General features: G+C 48.1%; 1 protein-coding gene across 5 annotated transcripts in view; it reads right to left on the bottom strand.

The window, feature by feature from the left end:
- ZNF618 (zinc finger protein 618) overlaps positions 1-19579 on the bottom strand; it is a gene marked incomplete at both ends in the record, with an annotated part of 173451 nt that overhangs the window by 50393 nt on the left and 103479 nt on the right. For 4 of the 5 annotated variants that reach the window (XM_084238178.1, XM_084238182.1, XM_084238179.1 and 1 more), the window contains one exon: positions 5118-5377. In XM_084238178.1, coding sequence (XP_084094304.1) covers positions 5118-5377 — 260 coding nt within the window. Of the gene's footprint in view, positions 1-5117; positions 5378-19579 lie in introns of those variants that run through there. The other variant, XM_084238181.1, reaches the window with a different exon arrangement.

The following is a 19579-nucleotide window of genomic DNA, read 5'->3' as shown; positions in this document are numbered from 1 at the left end:
TTCCACCTAGAACAAGGCTGGCAGATTTTTCAGTTCTGGCTGACAGTGATTTCCTGGGTGCCCTGTGTTGAGGTGTCTGAGGTACACTGCTGGGTAAGCGCACACTGAGCTGCCTGCAACTCCTCCTGGGGAGGAGCCAAGGCAATGGCCTGTGTTTAGTGCTGCTCAGAGGAGCTCTGAAGCCTCCAAAGCCTCCGGTGTAGCTGTGTCACTTCTCAGGGCTGCCATGGAGAGTGCAGTGTACAACTCGCCAGGCGGGAGCAGCCATTTGCTAATTCACTTCCATCGCTCTGGTTGTATCCCACAAAGTAGTGGTAAGTATCATCTCTTATCATCTGCTTTTTTTTTTTAAGATTTATTTATGCATACGAGAACTGGGGTACAGGCCAGAGGTGTGGGGGGGGTGAGAGGATTCACCAGAGACAGAGTGGGGAACAGAACAGGCAGACTGACCCAAGTACACTGCTGAGGGGAGCAGTGGGTAAGACAGGAGAAGTCTGCTGCGCCATGTGGGTTGTTCCCTGGCCGGCCGGGGATTAAACTCATGCTGCAGTGGCTGTGGACAGCTTCATAGGTTGCGTCTTAATCCTGTGCGCCACCAGGGAAGCCCCTATCTCTGCTCTTTTTACTAAGAAACCAAGGGTCTCGCCCCCAGCCCTAAAGTGGTTCCAGTGGCAGCAATGTTCTTTCTAAGAGTGAAAGTCCCTTCTTGGCACAGGAATTCCTGGGCAGCAAGGCAACAGCAGCCACCACAGCGAGCTTGGCAGCCTGGGTCCTGGGCACTGATGCCCCTCCCGACTCTCCCTGAGAAGCTGCCAAGTGCCGTGCATGCGTCTGTGACCCAGGCTCCACCATGGGAAGTGCCTTGGATAATGTTTGTCATTGGGAGCACTGTTTGCCTGATGACTTACCTAAGGATGAGGGGCGGGGGAGCAGGGCAAGTCAAGGGGGATGGAGTTCAGAGAAAAGGCAAATGGCGTAGCATGGAGTGGGCGAACAGGCGTGCTATTCTATTCAGCAATGGAACCCGAGACTGGCTGGTGGAGCTGAGCACTCCGGACTCAGGAGGTCCTGTGCTGACTCCACACCCCTCCTGCTCCCCACTGCTAGCTCCCCAATGCCCTGCCAAGTGCCTGGGTCATACATTAACTCCTCCATGACCGCAGGGCAGAGAAGCACACTGTGAAACAAGCTAATTTAAAAGGATGGCTCTCACTGGCATTCTGGCCCCTGACAGGTCCCAGAAAGAGCTTCCCCTCCTTTTGGGGTGTGGGAATAAGGGGGCCTGTGAATGGAGTAGGGTCTCTGTGAAGCAGAAGGGAAAGTGACCAACTTGCTGTGTGACCCTGATAACTCTCTTCCTTACCACAGGCCTTGATTTGCCCTTCTATAAAATGGGGGCTTAGGGGTGTCAGATCTATGTGAAGCCACAAGTCCACAACCACAGCAGACACCAATAAGCAATCACGCCCCCTTTAGAATCTTCAATGCAGAACTCCTACCAGCCAGCAGCAAATACTTGGACTTGGCCCACAAGAGAAAAAGGTTCTTGCATCTTGGGGCTAGAGGATTTTAAAAATTTTTGTTCTGACATTGATTTATTTTTTTAAATCTTTCTTTCCTGGTGCTGAGATGAAGGTAGGTTCCTCTGAGCCTGGCCTTTGGTGCCAAGGAGAAAAGTCAGCCCTGAGGGATAAGAGGAAAAGCCACAGCCAGCAGGGAAACGCCCTGGGCATGGTTCGGCAGGGTTTCAAGTCTTCACACTGGCTTTATAAAGCCACAAAGTGGCTTTACACTTCTTCCATGAGGGTCTGCCAGAAGCTGGTCAGTCAGTACTGCACAAGACACATGACCTGAATTCCAGAAGGCCGTCTCAGTGGCACTCGAAGAACTGGACAGGTAGCCTATCCTGTTTTCAGATAAGAAAACTAAGGCCCAGTTAGAACTCGTGTCTTTTGACATCTCACATGTGCCAACTTCCTTCCCCATCCCACTTTTTCTTTAATCGCTCAGATTTATTCTTAGTCTTTGAAAAAAAAGCACAAACTACTACTGCTGCTTCCTCTTGAAGAGACACTTAATACCATTAACACTAGTACTATCACTGCCATTAACAGCTAATACATTACCAAACACAATGCTGAGCGCTTCACATGCGTTTTCTTATCAAAGCTTCACTAAGCCCTGAATTTGCAATTGTGAGAAGTAAGGCACAGAGAAGTTCAGTAGTTTGCCCAAGGTACAACAACTACTACATCACAGGGCCTGGGTTCACTCAAGCCGGAGAAGCCCAGCTCCTTCTCCTCATTCCTTTCTGCTACCCTTTCCATCCCCACACCCAAGAGGTGGCCAGGACAGGGAGCATGCCTTGTCCAACAGAAGATGGCACTAAGGAGGTGGCAATGGAAATGGCCTTGCAGGATGGGGTGGATTTAAGCAGTGAGGCCAAGGACCCCGCTGCTGAGCAGCAGCTGAACTGGAAAGGAGCACCGGTGGCTGACATGAGGGCTCAAGGGCCCCGGGCCTCTTACTGTGCAGGCAGCTGGCCCGGGAAAGACTCCCCTAGCCCAGTTTCTCTGACCTTCCCAGCCAAATCCAGACTGCTGGCTCCATCCCAAGATTCAGATTCAACTACCCTTCACTGGGCATCTCCTGGTGAAGGGCATAACTAGCTAGTGGGCCCACTGAGACTTAGAACATAGCTCCTGAAGTGAGCAGGGGCACGTCCTCGCCTCAGGTTACACAGCACACCCACTAAGGCTAACACATTCAGGAGTGAATACTGATGGGGGGGTTTATACTGAGGACCTTGAAGACTCTTCTTTCATTCAGCTAAATCACTCATGTGCTCACCACACATTTCTGTCACATAGAAGGATGGCATTTCCAGGTCTCCCTAAGATTGGGTAGTCTAACCTTAGGGAGGCTGTCCAGGTAGACAGTCCTGGCTAATGCCTGTGAGGGGAATCGACGCGCCTCACTTCTAGGCTGGAGCAGGTAACTGTCAATGGGACTCCCTCCTTGTGTTTCCCTCTGTCACCTGGTTGGCAATATTCCAGAGAATGCAGGTTTTAGGCCTGGGTCCAGAGCAGAGCCCCCAAATGATCCGCAATGACTAAAAATAAGAAAAACTTTGTGGTTTTCAGCTACCAAGATCTCGTTACATTACAAGCTTTTGTTTCTGTAGCAAAACTTAGCCCCAACCTGACAGAGCCCAAATGTCAACCCTGCTTCCTAGAAATCAGTATGTCCTTAGATCTCGTGCATGGGGGTGGGGAGCATAGAGACATAGATCTGACAGGTCCTGTACCTCTAATTTCCAGGAGCTCCCAAGTTCATGGCAGACACACACACAGGTAGGGACACTCTAATTTAAAGTAAATAGTGGGGGCCTCCCCTGGTGGCACAGTGGTTGAGTGCTGGGCTGCGAGGCTGCCCGCAGCCTCTGCAGCACCAGTTTGTTCCCAGGCCATAGGCGAGGGTCCCACAAAAAAAAAAAAAAACTTTACGTAAATAGTGTGGGAAGTGCCCAAGTGAGGCGCTGGATAGATCAACCAAAATCTGATCAGAAAAAATCAAGGAGGGTGTCCAGGAGGAGGTGGCAGTGGAACTGGTCTTGAAGGATGAGTTGGATTTAAGCATGTGGAAATGGAGACAGGCCTTCAGGGTACAGGGAATAACATGAACAAAAGAGTGGGAAATGTTTTAGAAAAGTAGACTGTGCTGGAATGAAAGGTCTGGAAGATCAGATGAGAAAAAAAAAGAAAGAAAAACTCAGATTATGGAGGATCTTGATGCTCTGGTCTTGACCTGAGACACAACAAGAAATCCCAAGTATATAAGCAGAGGACAACATGGTCAGTACTTTGTTTTGCCTGGCCTCTGGCAGCCAAAGTGGAAAGTAGTGCGGGCAGTGAGAGGCACAGGCATGGCCATTAGGGGATGCTGCAATGAATCACCCAGGTGGGCTGGTAAGGCCACAACCAGCACAGGAACAGCTGGGAAAAGGAGCAGGAGGCTGGTTCCCAGAGTTGGAGAGAAATGACAATAACACTTGAGTCTAAATCTGGGGAGACAGATGCAGAGGAATCTGCGCAGGAGACCCCTGCGTGCCACACACAGGAAGTGCACCTAGAAGTCTAAAAGAGGGGAGTGAGAGCTGGGCAAGGAAGGACAGGGGTGGCAGTGAGCACAGGAATGAGGAGGAGGAGGGTGAGGATGAAAATGAGGTCCGGGACCATGCTGGGCAAGCCCTGATGCCAGGCTGAGGAACACAGGCTTTATTTTACAGACCAGGGGTTGCAAACTTATGGCCCATGAAATGACAGCTGACCCGCAGATGTTTAGTTTGGCAGATTTGAAAAGCTGAATTCACTGCCAATATTTAAAGCCAAAAGAATTCACATCAAAATCCTCGCTTCTGGCATGTGGTTTGTCCAGAGATGGGGAGATGCGAGCCCATCTCCCCACTCGTTACTGTTAGTGGCGGCGGAGTAGCGGCCCGTGCTGTATGTGAGTGTGGACTCTCCAGCTGGACACGGTCCCCACCACCTGTCTGTTTGGCTCATCTCTACTTATGCTAAGTAAATGTATCTGCTGGGCCTTGCAGACATTGAGTCTGTGAACCTGGCAGGAACGCAGGCGGCTCCTGAAGGGGGCCCACTGGCTCAGCTGCAAAGTGAGGGGAGAAGTGATTTCTAAGGGGCTCATCTTTACAGAGCTCCTCCGAGCCTGGCCAGACCAGGAGCAGCTAGGGGAGGTGGCAATCTGCCCTGATGCCATCCTGACCGGGAGACCCCGGTTAGGCCCTAACGGGCCATTCTAGACCCAACTGGGAAGAGAGCCCCACAGCATGAGGGACCCCACTGGGCCTGTGGTAAGTTCCAAGCATCTGATTTAAACCAAGACCTTTTTAAAGACTGGGGAGGATTTTGTCAGGTCAAGTGTAAAGAACAGAGCTCAAGACTAGAACTGTCCACCTCTTCCCTGAGGGCAGTGGGTGGCCTCCGGAGGCTCCCTCAGCCAGAGAGGGGCAAGAGCCCAGGTCTCTTCTCCCCAGGTCTGCAGCCCACGTTCCTGCCCTGGGCAGGGTCCCAGCCTCACAGGTGGGTACTCACCAAGGGTCTGCTGGTTGCGGACTCCACCGATCACCACACAGATCTCAGCAGGCACGTCTCCAGCCCCATCCTTGCCGACCGCCTTCTTCTCCTCCTTAGCCTCGCCCTGCCAGATCACCTCCTGGATGTAGTCGTCTGGCAGCTCTGTCTTGACCTTCACCTCCGTCATGGTTCCCTGCTCGGCGCTCAGTGAGCCCTCAGCCGGCGCAGGCTCTGGCCCCTCCACCTTGGTGCTCTTCTGGCTGCGCTTCAAGCGCTCCCTGAGGAAGATGAGATTCCACTCAGAAGAGAACCCCATACCACCCCCAACCTAGCTGAGAGCCCCTGCCAGCCCAAGAGGTGGCCTCATGTATAGCTTCAGATCCACGTCTTACATGTCCACGGCACCCCAATCTACCCTGGGGTTCCAAGGATCAGTTTAAAAACCATTGAGCTAGGATGCCTCCTTGGTGGCGCAAGAGGTTAAGATGCAACCTATGAAGCTATCCACAGCCACTGTAGCACGAGTTCGATCCCCGGGCGGCCAGGGAGCTACCCACATGGCGCAGCAGACCTCTCCTGACTCACCCACTGCTCCCCCCAGCAGTGTATTTCAGTCAATCTGCCTGTTCTGTTCCCCACTCTGTCTTTGGTGGATCCTCTCACTCCCCCCACCTCTGGCCTATACCTCGGTTCTTCTTGTATACATAAAAAAATAAATCTAAAAAAATAATGTAAATAAATAAACACCACTGAGCTACTATGCCTCCAGCTCCACCCATTTTACAGATGTGGAAGCTGGGGTCTAGGGGTCTGAAGGTACCCAGTAAATCCTTGTAAATGTAGCTACAAGAGACCTACAAGAGCATTTTTTCCCAAGCTTCAATGTGTACATAAATTGGCTGAGAAACTTCGTGAAATGCAGACTGCAGGGGAGTAGGCCTGGGGCTTAGCCTGAGACTCTACATGTGCAGCAAACGCCCACTTGCAGCCCGTGTGCTGTTCCTCAATCGGCACGTTGAACAGCAAGAGTTTAAGTGGTTGGAAGTGTGCAAAGTATCTAGTGCTGTTCCCTTTGCGCCTTGGCAGAAGCACTAGAGTTTGCATCCAAGCTCTTCGCCGCTCCTGTTCTACAGACAGGGAGCTACAAGCCAGAAAGGCTCACTTAAGCGGTTGAGATGTCACGGAGCCAGCGCTTGGCCCCCAACAGTCTGGCATCGAGGTGGCTCTTCAAATGTCAGAAAACATCCTCAAGGTAATGAGCTCAATATTGAGATGGGCCAGGCATCTGCTGCTGAATCTTTTTAACGAGGGGGACACTGAGCCCCAGAGGGGAGCTGTGTGTTGCCTGAGCCACTCACTGACTTGGTGGCTGACCCAGGAACAAAGCCAGGGCGCTGCAGCCACTCCTGCACCATTTTGTTTTCAATGTGACTCCGTGTTACTGTAAGGCCCCCCATTCTTCTGGCAGGGGGTCATCACCCTGACTCCTGCTTCTGAAAAGGGAAAGTCAAGGCAGGCTCACACCCTGGGAACCCCAGTCCTGTTCCAGGTTCAGGGAGGCTGGGAGGCTGCCCTGGCCACATCCTGCCCTCTTCACTGTTCCAGAGACACATCCGGACTGTGACTTTCGAGGGCTGGAGGCAGATCCCATGAAGGCCTTTGGATTGGAGCTTAGTGGCGGTGTCGGGCTGGGATGAGGCAGGTACTGGGTTCTGATCCCAGATCTGCAATGGGTTTGCTGTGTGACTTTGGGGAAGACACTGTTCCTCTCTGGTCTTTGGCAGTCACTTCTGTCACAAGAATGTGGGTTTTTATTACATTGTTTGTCCCTCCCAGTTCTCAGTTTTCTCCCAGGTTAGAGAACTGAGAAAACAGAGAAGAAAAACTATAGCTAAGGAGTGGCGGGGGGGGGGGGGATTTGAGGCCACGGGGGAGACACTATGGACTGAATGGATTGAACTATATCTCCCCAACCCCTTCCCCAAGTCATATGGTGAAGTCCTAATCTCCAATGTGACTGTATCTAGACACAGTCCCCAGATCGCCTCTGGAAGGCAATCCATATTAAGTGAGTTCCTAAGGGTGGGCCCTACTTTGATAGGACTGTGGTCTTGAAGAAACAACAGCCAGCTCCTTGCCATATAACTTGAGACAGATACTACCTGACTCTCAGCCTCAATTTCCCATCTGCAAGATGGACCAAGCGGGGTTGTCACACAGATGTCAATCAACTAACTGATGAAACTTGTTAGCACTGTGGCTGGCCTGTGGCTGCTTCCAAGACACCCTCGCAAACACCATGATTAATGAGAACAAGCTGTTAGAGGGTCATCAGCACCCAGCAGTGCCTCCTCCTAGTGTGTCTGCCACGGCGGGGCCACCGTCTGGCCTCATCTAAGCTTTTGCCCTACTCTGCAGTGGGAAACATAAAACAGGATGACTCAATCACTCAGCATTCAATTCTTTTATTTTGTTAAGAAAAACTGAGCATTTCCTATGAGCCAAGAACTGTTCTAATGCTCTTTTCATCCTCAGTAGCACCCTATGAGGAAATTTCTGATGGAACCTCCATTTTACGATGAGGAAACTGAGGTACTACGTGGTGAAAGAACTTCCAATGAGTCACATGGGTTTAGTAAAAAGTAGAACCAAGCTTTGATGCAGGCGCCCTGGCTCTCATCCCAGTACATCTAGACCAGGAGAGGAACTCTGAGAGGGAGGCTTGTCCATTGGCACCTGCGGCAGCTCCTGTATTACCCACTCCTGACCTTCAGCACATCCAGAGAGGTCAGAAGTGAGGTGTTAGTGGAATGAGAGGGAAGATGGGAGTCTCCCTGCTTTTCTGGCTGCTGCTGCCTCCATGGTGGAAGGTGGGGGGAATCCTGAGTTAGAGCCCCTCTTGCTAAGGTCCAGTGCCCCAAAGAGATATCATGGCAGCCAAGCCATGGCAGAAGCGCCTCTAAGTTCGATAAGGCCCCAGGAGCACAAGTAGGACCAGCAGGGCTGAGACGTTACAAGGGGACAGCAAGACTCTAGAAAGGGAGGATATACCTGTCAGGCAGCAACAGAAGGGGATGTTCCTGGGGTGGGTGTGGGGAAAGCTCCCTGGCATCAGATGCCCTGGAGTAGAGGCGAGCTGGTGGCCTGGGGAGAATGGGCTGTGATGAAGAAGACCAGGTTCTCAAGTTGGACCATTCCCAGTCAAGTCACAGAACCACCATTCAAATTATGGGTTCCTGCACAAGTGGCTTCACTGCTCTGAGCCTCAATCTTCACACCCTGTCTGACTCTCAGTCTAGCTCCTGGTTCACTGCCATGTTCTATTTCCTTTGTATCCCTAGCTGCCATCTGAAAATATCTTGTCTTATTTATTGACTCTTAAGAACAGATGAAGGGGCCTCCCTGGTGGCTCAATGGGTTAAGACGCAACCTATGAAGCTCACCGCAGCCAATGCAGCACAAAGTTCGATCCCCGGCAGGGGAGCTACCCACATGGCACAGGAGACCTCTCCTGACTCGCCCACTGCTCCCCTCAGCAGTGTATTTCAGTAGATCTGCCTGTTCGGTTCCCCACTCTGTCTCTGGTGAATCCTCTCACCCCCCACGCCTCTGGCCTGTGCCTCAGTTCTTGTATGTATAAATAAATAAATCTTTTTTTAAAAAAAAACGAACAGATAGAGCCCTTGGCAGCTTTGTGCACAGCTGCATCCCCAGCACCCAGTAGGCACACAGCAGATGCTCAAGAAGTAGTGTTTGTTGAATGACTGAATGATTACCTCCTCCTGGTAAGTGAGCACTGACACTTCAGCCCCCTGTGCATCCTCAAGGTGAGTTAGTAAACCAGATGCTCACCCATTCTCAGCAAGCCTGGGCATGAGTGTATCATGTCACAAGAAAGACTCCCAAAGGCGCAGCACAGCCAGGACCAAAAGCCACCTCTCCCAATTCCTCATCTCTTGTCCTTTCCAAGGAACCAGCAGTCACAGGTCACTTAAAGTACCCAAATCACTGAGGTGGGGAGAAATGGCTTCTTTCCATAGGAGGCAGACTCTTCTTACTCTTTTTCCCCAGTCACCCCCAAAAGATCAGAGGCTATGCTTGCAAATACAGCTGCAGGGCCTGACCAGCCTGACCACTCCCACCAGCCCACAGAACATGGGAGCCCCGTGAGTCACCCTCACACCCACACGCACAACGACGCCACCCCACCATCCACTCGTTTCCATATAACATCCCCGAGCCCTCACAGAGCTGAGGACATGGCAACTTCTCTCCCCTGGTTTCTTGCTTTAGATTTACAAGCCCAAATGTTGCTTTTCTCAGGCGCTTTGCATTTAATTAGGTGTCCTAATAACAATGGAATCGCAGAAGTACTTATATCACTTTGAATTAGTAGTGCAGCTCCTTCTAACTCCTTTAAAATTTTTTTTCATATATCATTTTTTAAAATAGAGCTCATTATTTTAATTATATCCATTTAAATGTACAGTGAAGCCCTTGGATATTCTCAGCACGAATCATTAGGTATATTAGTGAAAAAGCACTCGGAATCTATCTACATGCTGACACTCCATAATCTATTCTATTTGTGTCGCTGTAAAATAGATTTATATATAGATAACTACAAAATAGTTGCTCAAGATATGCTATGAATTTTATATTTAACCCGAGTAACACTTCAACATAAAATCTAAAGTCGGTCACTAAAAGGGTATTGCTCAGTAAGTACATACTGTCTGTGGTCACTGGGTACTGCTCACATGGGCATGTTGAGAGAGACGCTAGGTGAGTGGGTTCACACCTCAAGAATTCCCTAAGGGCTTTGGTCTTTCACTAGGACAATGGTTCTCAAAGTGTGTCCCTGGAAGACCAAGGGGTTCCACAGTAATGGCTCAGAAGCACCGATGAGATCTGAACAAGGAGGATGATGTTGGGTAAAGCTCCAAGATCCCTACTCTGTGTCTTGGATATGCACAGCTTTGTTTTTTTATTGTGTGTGAGTGTGTGTGTCTGTGTCTGTCTGTCTGTCTGTCTATACGGGCTGTCCCTGTAGTGGGATAAATGGTAACCCCCTCCCCAAAGATATACCCACTTCCTAACCCCTAAAACCTATGAAAAATGTGACCTTATTTGGAAAAAGAACCTGCAGAAGGGCCTCCCCGGTGGCGCAGTGGTTGAGCGCTGGGTTGCGAAGCTGCCCGTGGCCTCTGCGGCACCGGTTCGATCCCCGGCTACTCCCCGGCCACCAGAGGAGGGTCCCACATGGTGCGCAGACCTCTCCTGCCGCCCGCTGCTCCCCTCAGCAGTGTACTTCGGTCCTGCCTGCTCTGTTCCCCGCTCTGACTCTGGTGAATTCTCTCACCCTCCCGTGCTTCTGACTGTACCCAGTGTGTGTATAAACAAACAAACAAAACAAAACAAAAAAAATGCCTCTATTAAAAAAAAAAAAAAAAGAACCTGCAGATGTAATTTAAGGGTATTGATCAGAGATCATTCTGGATTATCTGGGTGGGTCCTAACACAATGTCGAATGAATGCCCTTTCTAAATGACATGAGGCAGATTTCACAGATCAGAAAAGGAGGCAACCACAGAGGAAGAGATTGGCTGATGAGGCCTCAGGTCACGGAAGTGAGGAACACGCCAGAAGCTGTAACAGGGTGGTCCCCAGGAAAGGGGGAGGTTCCCTGCCCCACCCAAGGGAGGGTGGAGCTGAGCAGGAAGAGGAGAAGCTGCAGAAGAGACTGAGGAAGGAAGCAGGATGGAGCCAAGAGACCTGGAGGAGGCTCATGGAGCCTAGAGACACGTGAAGAAACTGCGCTTGTTTTTTGGTCGTAGACTGGGTGACACAGATGTGGGTGAGACCCATGGGGAGGTGACAATGGCAGTTTTTATCTTGATGTTGATTTTGCTCTTTTCCTTCCGGGCTTGTCTGGTTATTTCTGACCCTTTGCTGTGGGTCCCCACTGGAAGATGCTTTAGACTTATGGCAGGCTTTGGGGCTTTGCTCTGGGCCAATCCCATTTGGATGGACTTTTACCCACGAGGGGACGGGTAACTTTGGGTGCTTCATTTAGAAACTAGACTCTTTGCCTTACCTGTATTGTTTCCTAGTTTTATCAAAGATCCTTCCCATTAAAGTCTCATATGTTTTGTGTTGATGCGGTGGATGGCAGAACCCATTTAGAATAGGCAGGTTTGCGGGGTTTGGGCTGACCCTCTCCCTGTCCTATAACAGATTTGGCGACCACGAAGATTTAGGACAGCCATCCGTGGTTAGTCAGCCCCATGGGGAAATTGGGCTTCCCTATGGCACTGGCTACCATAAGCGCAAATGTGATTTTTGGTTTCTCCGGTGTGTTTGTTTCATATGTCGATTTGCTGTTGGAAAAACTGGCTTGGGCTTTGTGAAGATCTGTGTGTCTGTATGTAATTTGTTTGTAGTGACTTGCTAAGACATTTGATTTTGTGGAAATTGTTCTGTGCCAGTTTTACTCAAAAGATTAGGCAGTACATTGGACCACCATGTGGCCAGATCAAAGATGGCGTCTGAGGCCACTTGGTGTGCTCTTGTAAAATTCAGAGGTTCTGGTTGCTAGGACTTTGGAACTTTTTTTTTTCTTTCTTTTTGTAAGAATCTCTGCTGTCTCATTAGCATTTCTAAAGGCAATAATGGTTCTTCAGTGGTATGTTGCTTTGTCTTTGGCTACTTCCTGCTCTCTGCCTGATGCATTTTGCCAGCCAATTGTGGAGCAGTGGTGTTTAAATTAGCAAATGTATGCCTGGGTGTTAAGGAAAGAGTAGCCTTAAGCAGTAACTGGTAATTGCTGGTATCCTTGATGGATTCTTGGAGATAACTTGAATTTTTGCAAAGTCTGGATCAGAAAAATTAACAAGATTATGTCTGAGTCTGAAAGGATTTGCTGCTGTGAATTTTGTCTACACAATTTGTTTTGGGCATGTTTGCCATTTTGAATCCTGAATTTGTTCAATTGCTGGTGTAAGACAAGATTCTAAGTTTCTGCTTCCTACTGAGGAAGGTCTGTTATGGAAAGCACTCTTTAGGATGCATCATGTAACTATACCAGGTTTTCATACCTGTGTTGTTGTTGTCCCTCCCTAGTGTGGGGGAGGTGTAATCTGTGCTTAGATGTTGAATCTGCTCTTTCAGCTTCTGTCCCAGAGTGGCTAACAGAAGTAAGGAGATGACTCCTTTTAATTGAAAGTTAATTACTGATATTTTGATTTTGCTTTTTCAGGTTCTATTCCAGGAAACCCAAGGAGTGCCTGCTTGGTGGCTAACAAGAGATGACTCCTTTTGCTTAAAAATTAACTGTTACTTTTATTCTTTCAGTTGCTGTACAGAATACCCCAGGATTGACTTCTAACAAAAAGTCTTCAACACTGAAAACCCTAATGTGATAAACAAGGTCGTGTAACTCTTGTGATTAATAAAACTTTTCCTTCCTATTTCCAAAGTCTTAGGTTTGTAGGATGACAACCGGAAATTTTTCTGCCAGCAACACTCCACATTTTTTTTGGACTTTGACATTTTTTTTCTGAGCCTATGGAGTAAAACTGCAGTTACATAACATATTCTACGTAGCATAACTAAAAAAAAAAAATGTCTTTGTCTATACGTTATATGTTGTATGTCCTTGTGTCTGTCTTGGCCTAGAGAGGTTGAAAAATTGGTATACGTGGTGCCCATAGACGTTGGGAAAAAAAAAAAGTCTCCAGTTATGAGAAAAACTAAAGGTTATGGTTTGATTGTCAACATTGTGCTACTGAACTAAGCCGGTGCCTTCATAGAGATTTAATATTGTTGTTTCTGCTAATTTTCTGATATTTATGGCAAAGCTTCCCAGAAATCTAAATTCAAGTACAAAATTTGGTAGCCTGTCATTTGACTGATGCAAGGAAATTTTGTGGAACCTCAGTAGAGCTCCTGAGACACTCCACGAAGTTTCTCCCTTTCCTCCTGGGAAGGCATTAGATGAATTTGTTCTATTTGGATTTTACCTAACGAAGTAAAACTGGAAGGGAAGCATTGTCACTTGGGAAAATGGTAAATCTTTGGTATGTACAAAATGTTAACAGTAGTTTTCTAAAATGTGTATATAAAAAAAAAAGAAAGAAAAAAAAAACCTCTCAGAATCGGGTATGTATGTAAATTGTCAATGGTGATTGTCACCTTGTAATATTGTATAATTCAATTGTTTCACATCTACAGAAATTGTTTCTGGAAATATAGGGAGAAAAGGTCTCAACAGATTCCTATTGATGGAACTGTTGAGAGTAAAAAATTTTCCTACAAAGGACTGAATAGACCTGGAAATACACCTGACATTTACTAAGGTTTCTTTGACATAATACTGGAAATTTTTTTATGCATTCTATCCTGAATCCACAAAGTTTTGTTTTGTTTTGAGTAACCAGGATCTGCAGCAAGGTTGCAATTTTTTCCAGCAAAGCTAACTTGTCACATTTTCTCTCCCCTTGATACCAATACAGCATACAAATAATGGTAGTAATTTTTGCTACTTATCTCAGAGTCTGTTTTTGCATAACTTCCATAGGGATTTTGTCTGCTTAAACAACAACAAAAAAAATTGGACATTAGTTTGATTGTGTGGCTTTGTGTGGAGTTCTTCCAAAAAGTTGAAAAAGAGCTGAACCAAGAAGAGGAGAACCTGTTTGCCTTGTTTGTAGGGTTCCAGAGACCTCCAAAGAAGGTGAGGAAGCTTGCCTCCATTGGCAGGACTGGACAACCCGGCCAACGAAAATGCCCTGGTACCCTCGAGAAGAGGAAAGCCCAGGTGGAGTCTGATGAGACCAACTTTATACCTGAAGCCTACATCGACTGGATGCCACCGGTTCGCTCTGATCCTGTATGGAGTATTTCAACAAAGCCAGCTAAAAATTGCTGTTAGTTATTTCTGCCCTGTGATTTTATGCAAAAATAGGAAAAATGGTTTAAAAGTAGATTTAGTTTGCAAACTTTTGCTATGCTGTTAAAAGTTTGGGATCAAGGTTGAGAAAATTTGTGTTTTACATCAGTTGAATCATTTTAACATTTTTTCCCTGTGATTTTGATATATTTGCTATCATGTTTTAGCCAATGCTCCAGTTTTTTTTTTCTTTTGGCTTGGATAATGGACTATTTTTAAGTAATGAAACTGTCATACTGTACATTCATGGACAATGCTGCTGACTAATTGTTGCTTCTCTTACACACATTGTAACCCTGAAAAAAAGACTGTCTCCTAAGATTACACCATGAGATCTGTGCCACCATAGATATGGTGGAATAAAAATTAAAAGGGGGTAATTGTAACAGGGTGGTCCCAGGAAAGGGGGAGGTTCCCTGCCCCACCCAAGGGAGGGTGGAGCTGAGCAGGAAGAGGAGAAGCTGCAGAAGAGACTGAGGAAGGAAGAAGCAGGATGGAGCCAGGAGACCTGGAGGAGGCACATGGAGCCTAGAGACACGTGAAGAAACTGCGCTTGTCTTTTGGTCGTGGACTGGGTGACACAGATGTGGGTGAGACCCGTGGGGAGGTGACAATGGCAGCTTTTATCTTGATGTTGATTTTGCTCTTTTCCTTCCGGGCTTGTCCGGTTGTTTCTGGCCCTTTTCTGTGGGTCCCCACTGGAAGATGCTTTAGACTTGTGGCAGGCTTTGGGGCCTTGCTCTGGGCCGATCCCATATGGATGGACTTTTACCCACGAGGGGACGGGTAACTTTGGGTGCTTCATTTAGAAACTAGACTCTTTGCCTTACCTGTATTGTTTCCTAGTTTTATTAAAGATCCTTCCCATTAAAGTCTCATATGTTTTGTGTTGATGCGGCGGATGGCAGAACCCATTTAGAATAGGCAGGTTTGCGGGGTTTGGGCTGACCCTCTCCCTGTCCTATAACAAAGCTAGAGAGACAAAAGACAGACTTGCCATAGAGCCTCTGGAATGGTGTGTTGATACTCTGATACTTTGCTGATGTCGGATGTCTCTAAAACTTCTGGACTCTTAAACAACTTCTATTGTTGTAAGCTACCCCATATGTGGCAATTTGTTACAGCAGCCGCACAAAACTAATTTGAAGAAATGGCTCTGGTGTGGTGAAGTTTTCAACCATTGCTCTCCACCACTCTCAGTTTTCTTTGCTTCGTGCTTACTCATTCTGCTATTGTCTCTGGTCAATACAATGTGCGTGCAGAGCTTGCCTGGGGAGGTTTCAGAAAATGAACCTCTCTTCCTTGGGATCTTACCAGAAGGCTTTTATAGGTCCTTGTACCAATCTCACCAAACTGGCATTCACAAGCACGCTGTGACCAGCTTGGAAACCGAAGCACAGAACAGGGACCTGTCTGTCTCATACAGAGCCAGACCCCACTGGTGCACAGAGGGAGTCAATCCACAGGGATGAATAATGGTCCACACAAGGCCACATAATTCCAGAGATGAGCTTGGTCTGAAAACAATTCCTCTGAGTTATCCTGATGCTGTTTTCACTAAACCCTGTAGCATTTAAGGCAACACAACCAAATAATTTGCTAGTGGACTTGAGGACTGAAGACAAAAACCATTTCTGACCCTGTTGGAGGGAGAGATGATAGGGCCTGGGAATCAGACTCCCTTGTTACTGGTCACAGTTTCTCTATCATTCCCCCCAAAATGCTAATACTTAAAGTTCTACCAAGTGACAGTTCTCAGTTCCCTTGACAAGTCCTCAGCACACAGGGCTATCTCTGCTGTGCCTTGGTTTTCCCATCTGCAACAGTGAGCTGCATCTGATATCTCAGGTCCCGGTAGAAGCCAGGCCTCCACCTACCCGGCTATATCTCCCTGCACAGGATGGGAAGCAGTGCACCCACCTTGGCACTGGTGCAGCCCTCTACTGTGTTTACCCTGGTACTTTAGTTCCCTAAAACACTGTTAATGGGCAGAGGGATAAACTTCTAACTTGGTTAATTCCCTGAAGACTAAAGCTTCCTTGAAAGATTCCACTCAACAGGGATGAGGGTTAACTGTTCTCAAGTGGGATCTCAATACCCTGTCCATGAGCATGTACAATTTAAGTGAATTAATGCTCACCCAGCTGCGACTTCAGGGACCGTGTTTATCTGCTGCAGAGGCTGACCTCTGATCGAGCCCTACCCAATCTGCCCCCCCCACCCCCGCCCTGGTACAAATGATTCCTGTCTACTCAAGCTGTCAGTGGCCCCTTCCTGGGAAAAGCTTCCTCAGCCCATGAGGTTGTTGCCTCCACTATTTCACTATGGCTGCTCTGAAGCCGCCCATGACCTGGACACGGTCAGCTCCAGACCATTCTGGGTCCTCATGGGATGCATGTTCTTAGACGCAGCCTTTGATGAGCTCCTTTCTCTCTCCTCCACCCCGTTCTTCCCTCACCTTGCTCTGTGCTCCTACCTTCTGGCCACTCCTCCTTCTTTTGTAGATTCCTTATCAACTCAACCCTTATATACCAACCTGCCCGGAGGATCAGTTCCAGAACCGCCTCTATGTTTACCACTCACTCCCTCAGTGAACTCATGCAGACTCATGCTTTTAAACATTAACTATACGATGATGATTCCCAAATTAAATCTCTAGCTTGGGTCTCCCCTGAACTCCAGACCTGCATAAATTGTTTGCCACCTCCACCTAGCAGCCCAACAGGTAAACGCATTTATGGGGTCCTACTGAGCTGCTGCTCCGGCCCTCCCAGCAGTTAGCAGAACAGTTCTCCTGATTCCCACCCCAGTGTTCTCCCCACAAGTCTACAGTCTAAGACTCCAAAACCAAATAACAGATTTTCCCATCTGTTAGTATCAACTCCATCCTTCCAGAAGATCGGGCCCAGACGCTGCAATTATGCTGACTCTTTCTTTTCACTCATTCCCTACAATGAATAGACCAGCAAAATCCTGTCCATTCCGCCTTCAAAATACATTTGGAACATGACCACTCCTCACCACCCCATGGCCACCATCTTCCTCCAAACTGCCTTCCCTGCCTTGTTTGTTATTATAACCTCACGTCCCTCTCCCTACTACTGCCCTTGCCCAAAGCCTGAGATAAAAGTTCAGCACAGCAGCCAGGGCAATTTGACTAAATTGTGTAGACTAAGTTGTGTCACTCCCCAGCTGAAAACTCACTTGTGGGCCTGCGTCTCACCCACAGTGACTGCCAGAGCCCTTCCCCTGACCCACTGTGACGTGCCTTCATGCTTGCTGACCTCATCCGACCACACCCCACCGCTGGCCACCCCAGTCTCTTGCTGTCCCCGAACGCACAAGCAGACACCTGCACTTGCTCTTTCTCTGCCGCTCCCCAGGTGCCCCAGATGAGTTCCCCACCCCCCAACCAATGCGAGTGGGGAGACCCTGGGCTGCCTAGCTCAAATGCCACCCATCTCACCCCAGCTGGCCTTCCACAACCCCTGCCCGCTCCCCACATGTATCCACCACACCTGCTAATACTCACGCCCTTCACTCCGTCTCCCTGAGCAGAAGGTGAGCCACCAGAGGACAGGGTCTTGTCTCCTCGGCTCACTGTCACACAATGCCCTGCACAGCACACAGGCAATCAGCAAGTCACAGGACACCAGGAATGAACCCTTGGAGGTCCAAGGAGCACAGCCTTTGAGGCATATGAAGCCTCAGATCCAATTACCCTCCTTCTGCTATCAATCCCTCATCCGCCCAAAGAACTTCTCATGGTTTAACTGCTTCAGTCAACTTTCAGAACCGAAGACAGCAGTGTCCCTCGGTCAGAGGGCTGGAGAGGGTTCACAGGAGCCAACTTTCTGAGTAAGTGATGACTATTTCTGGAATGTCAAAGCCTTGCCTTTACCCTTTCCAACAAAAATGTTCTCAAATGTAACCCACTCTCCCTAATTTCTGAAATGCCAAAATAGAGTAGCCTGGTAATGTGCTGACATTAACTTTATTTTTAAACCAGGTTTATTAAGATACTCCACATAATGTGTAAGTGTGAGGTGCACGATGAGATGATTCAATAAATATATAGCGCAACTGAGTCAGGGTCACCACTGCATCATCAATGAGCTGACTGAGGCACTCAGAGCATGGGGTGGGGTGCTGAGATCTTAAGGTAGCTGTCCCCAATGAACAGCAGCCTGCAGGGGTTCTGGGACCACGTCTCTCCACTTCTGAAGGGTTCCTGCTCCAAACGTGTCCTCTGACTCCATGTGCTTCTGGGGACTTCCAGGGACAGGGGTTAACCCCACCTGTTTTTGTGTCCCTGTGCCTGGCCCTTGGCAGAGGTCAGCTAACAACTGCCGAAAGACGCGAACAGTAAAGCACCAGACGTGAATACGCCAATGCGCAGGTGGAGGAGACGCTGGCGGTGACGAAGGGGATGATGTGGATGACGAGAATAACACAGGAAGGGGGACAGGCGCCCTGAGTGTTACATGTGCCAGCAGCACTTCACGCAGTGCTCTTCCACCGTCTCACTCCTCGGTGCCTTCCGTGGTAGGAAGTTTTGATTTAATGATAAGAAAACCAAGGATCAGAGAATAAAACGACTACTTCACCATCACACTGCTCTCTCGTGACAGAGGTGGGATCCAACTGGGTCTGCCCGGCTCATGCCTGGACTTCTAATGGCCTAGATTTGTTTTGTCTACTCATGAGAAGATAACAAAGACACTTGGTAAGTGAATGAACAAATAAATGACCAAAGGGCCAGAGGCTCCAAGAGATGGGGAAGTTATTCCCTTGTCTCCACTGCATCCTTAGTACCTTACCCACGGCCACAGGCTGGGATGCTTAAAACAGCAACACAGAAACGCAGTGAGATAAAGGGCCTGCAGAGACTCCTAACCTCATGGTCTGGTCCTCTCAAAGTGATTCCATCTCCGCCACACAGAAAAGTGCTGGGCTCTGTGCTGGCTGCTGACCTCCAACTCCCCTTGACGTGTACTAAAATGGCCATTGCGTCGAGATATGTCCTTTGGCTATAAAGAGACTCTTGTTTTTACCGACAAGGCTAGAAATCATAATGGAGAAAAGGTCACAGCTTCCACGAGCCAAGAGAAGAACCTATGGTGAAACCCCATAAACCCCAGTAATGAGGCCCGTATCTGTATTTACTATTTTCCCCACTCATGTTTTAAATCGTCAAGACATCACCCATGCCTGAACAGCCTCAGAATTGTCTCCATTTCCATTTCTGTCATTTAGCACTGATCTATTTTAATAAATAGTCACGTAGAAAAGATTAGATTAATAGATTAAAACTATTAACCTATTAAACAACTCTTAACAGTCTAGAAATCCAAAATAACCTACAATGCATAAATATATCATTAGTTTGAGATAATTCTTAGGCACTTAATTTTCTTCAATGTATGGTGTCAGTCAGCCACAACGCTGGGTAATATCGTAGTTCAGAAAGACAGCATGAAGATTTAAATATGAAGAGTTAATTCCCTGCTTAATTGAAACCTCAAATAAA

Source organism: Talpa europaea (assembly GCF_964194135.1).
Source record: "Talpa europaea genome assembly, chromosome: 7".
NCBI lineage: Eukaryota > Metazoa > Chordata > Mammalia > Eulipotyphla > Talpidae > Talpa > Talpa europaea.
Note: the sequence above shows the minus strand (reverse complement) of the source record. Positions and strands in the feature narration are given on the sequence as shown.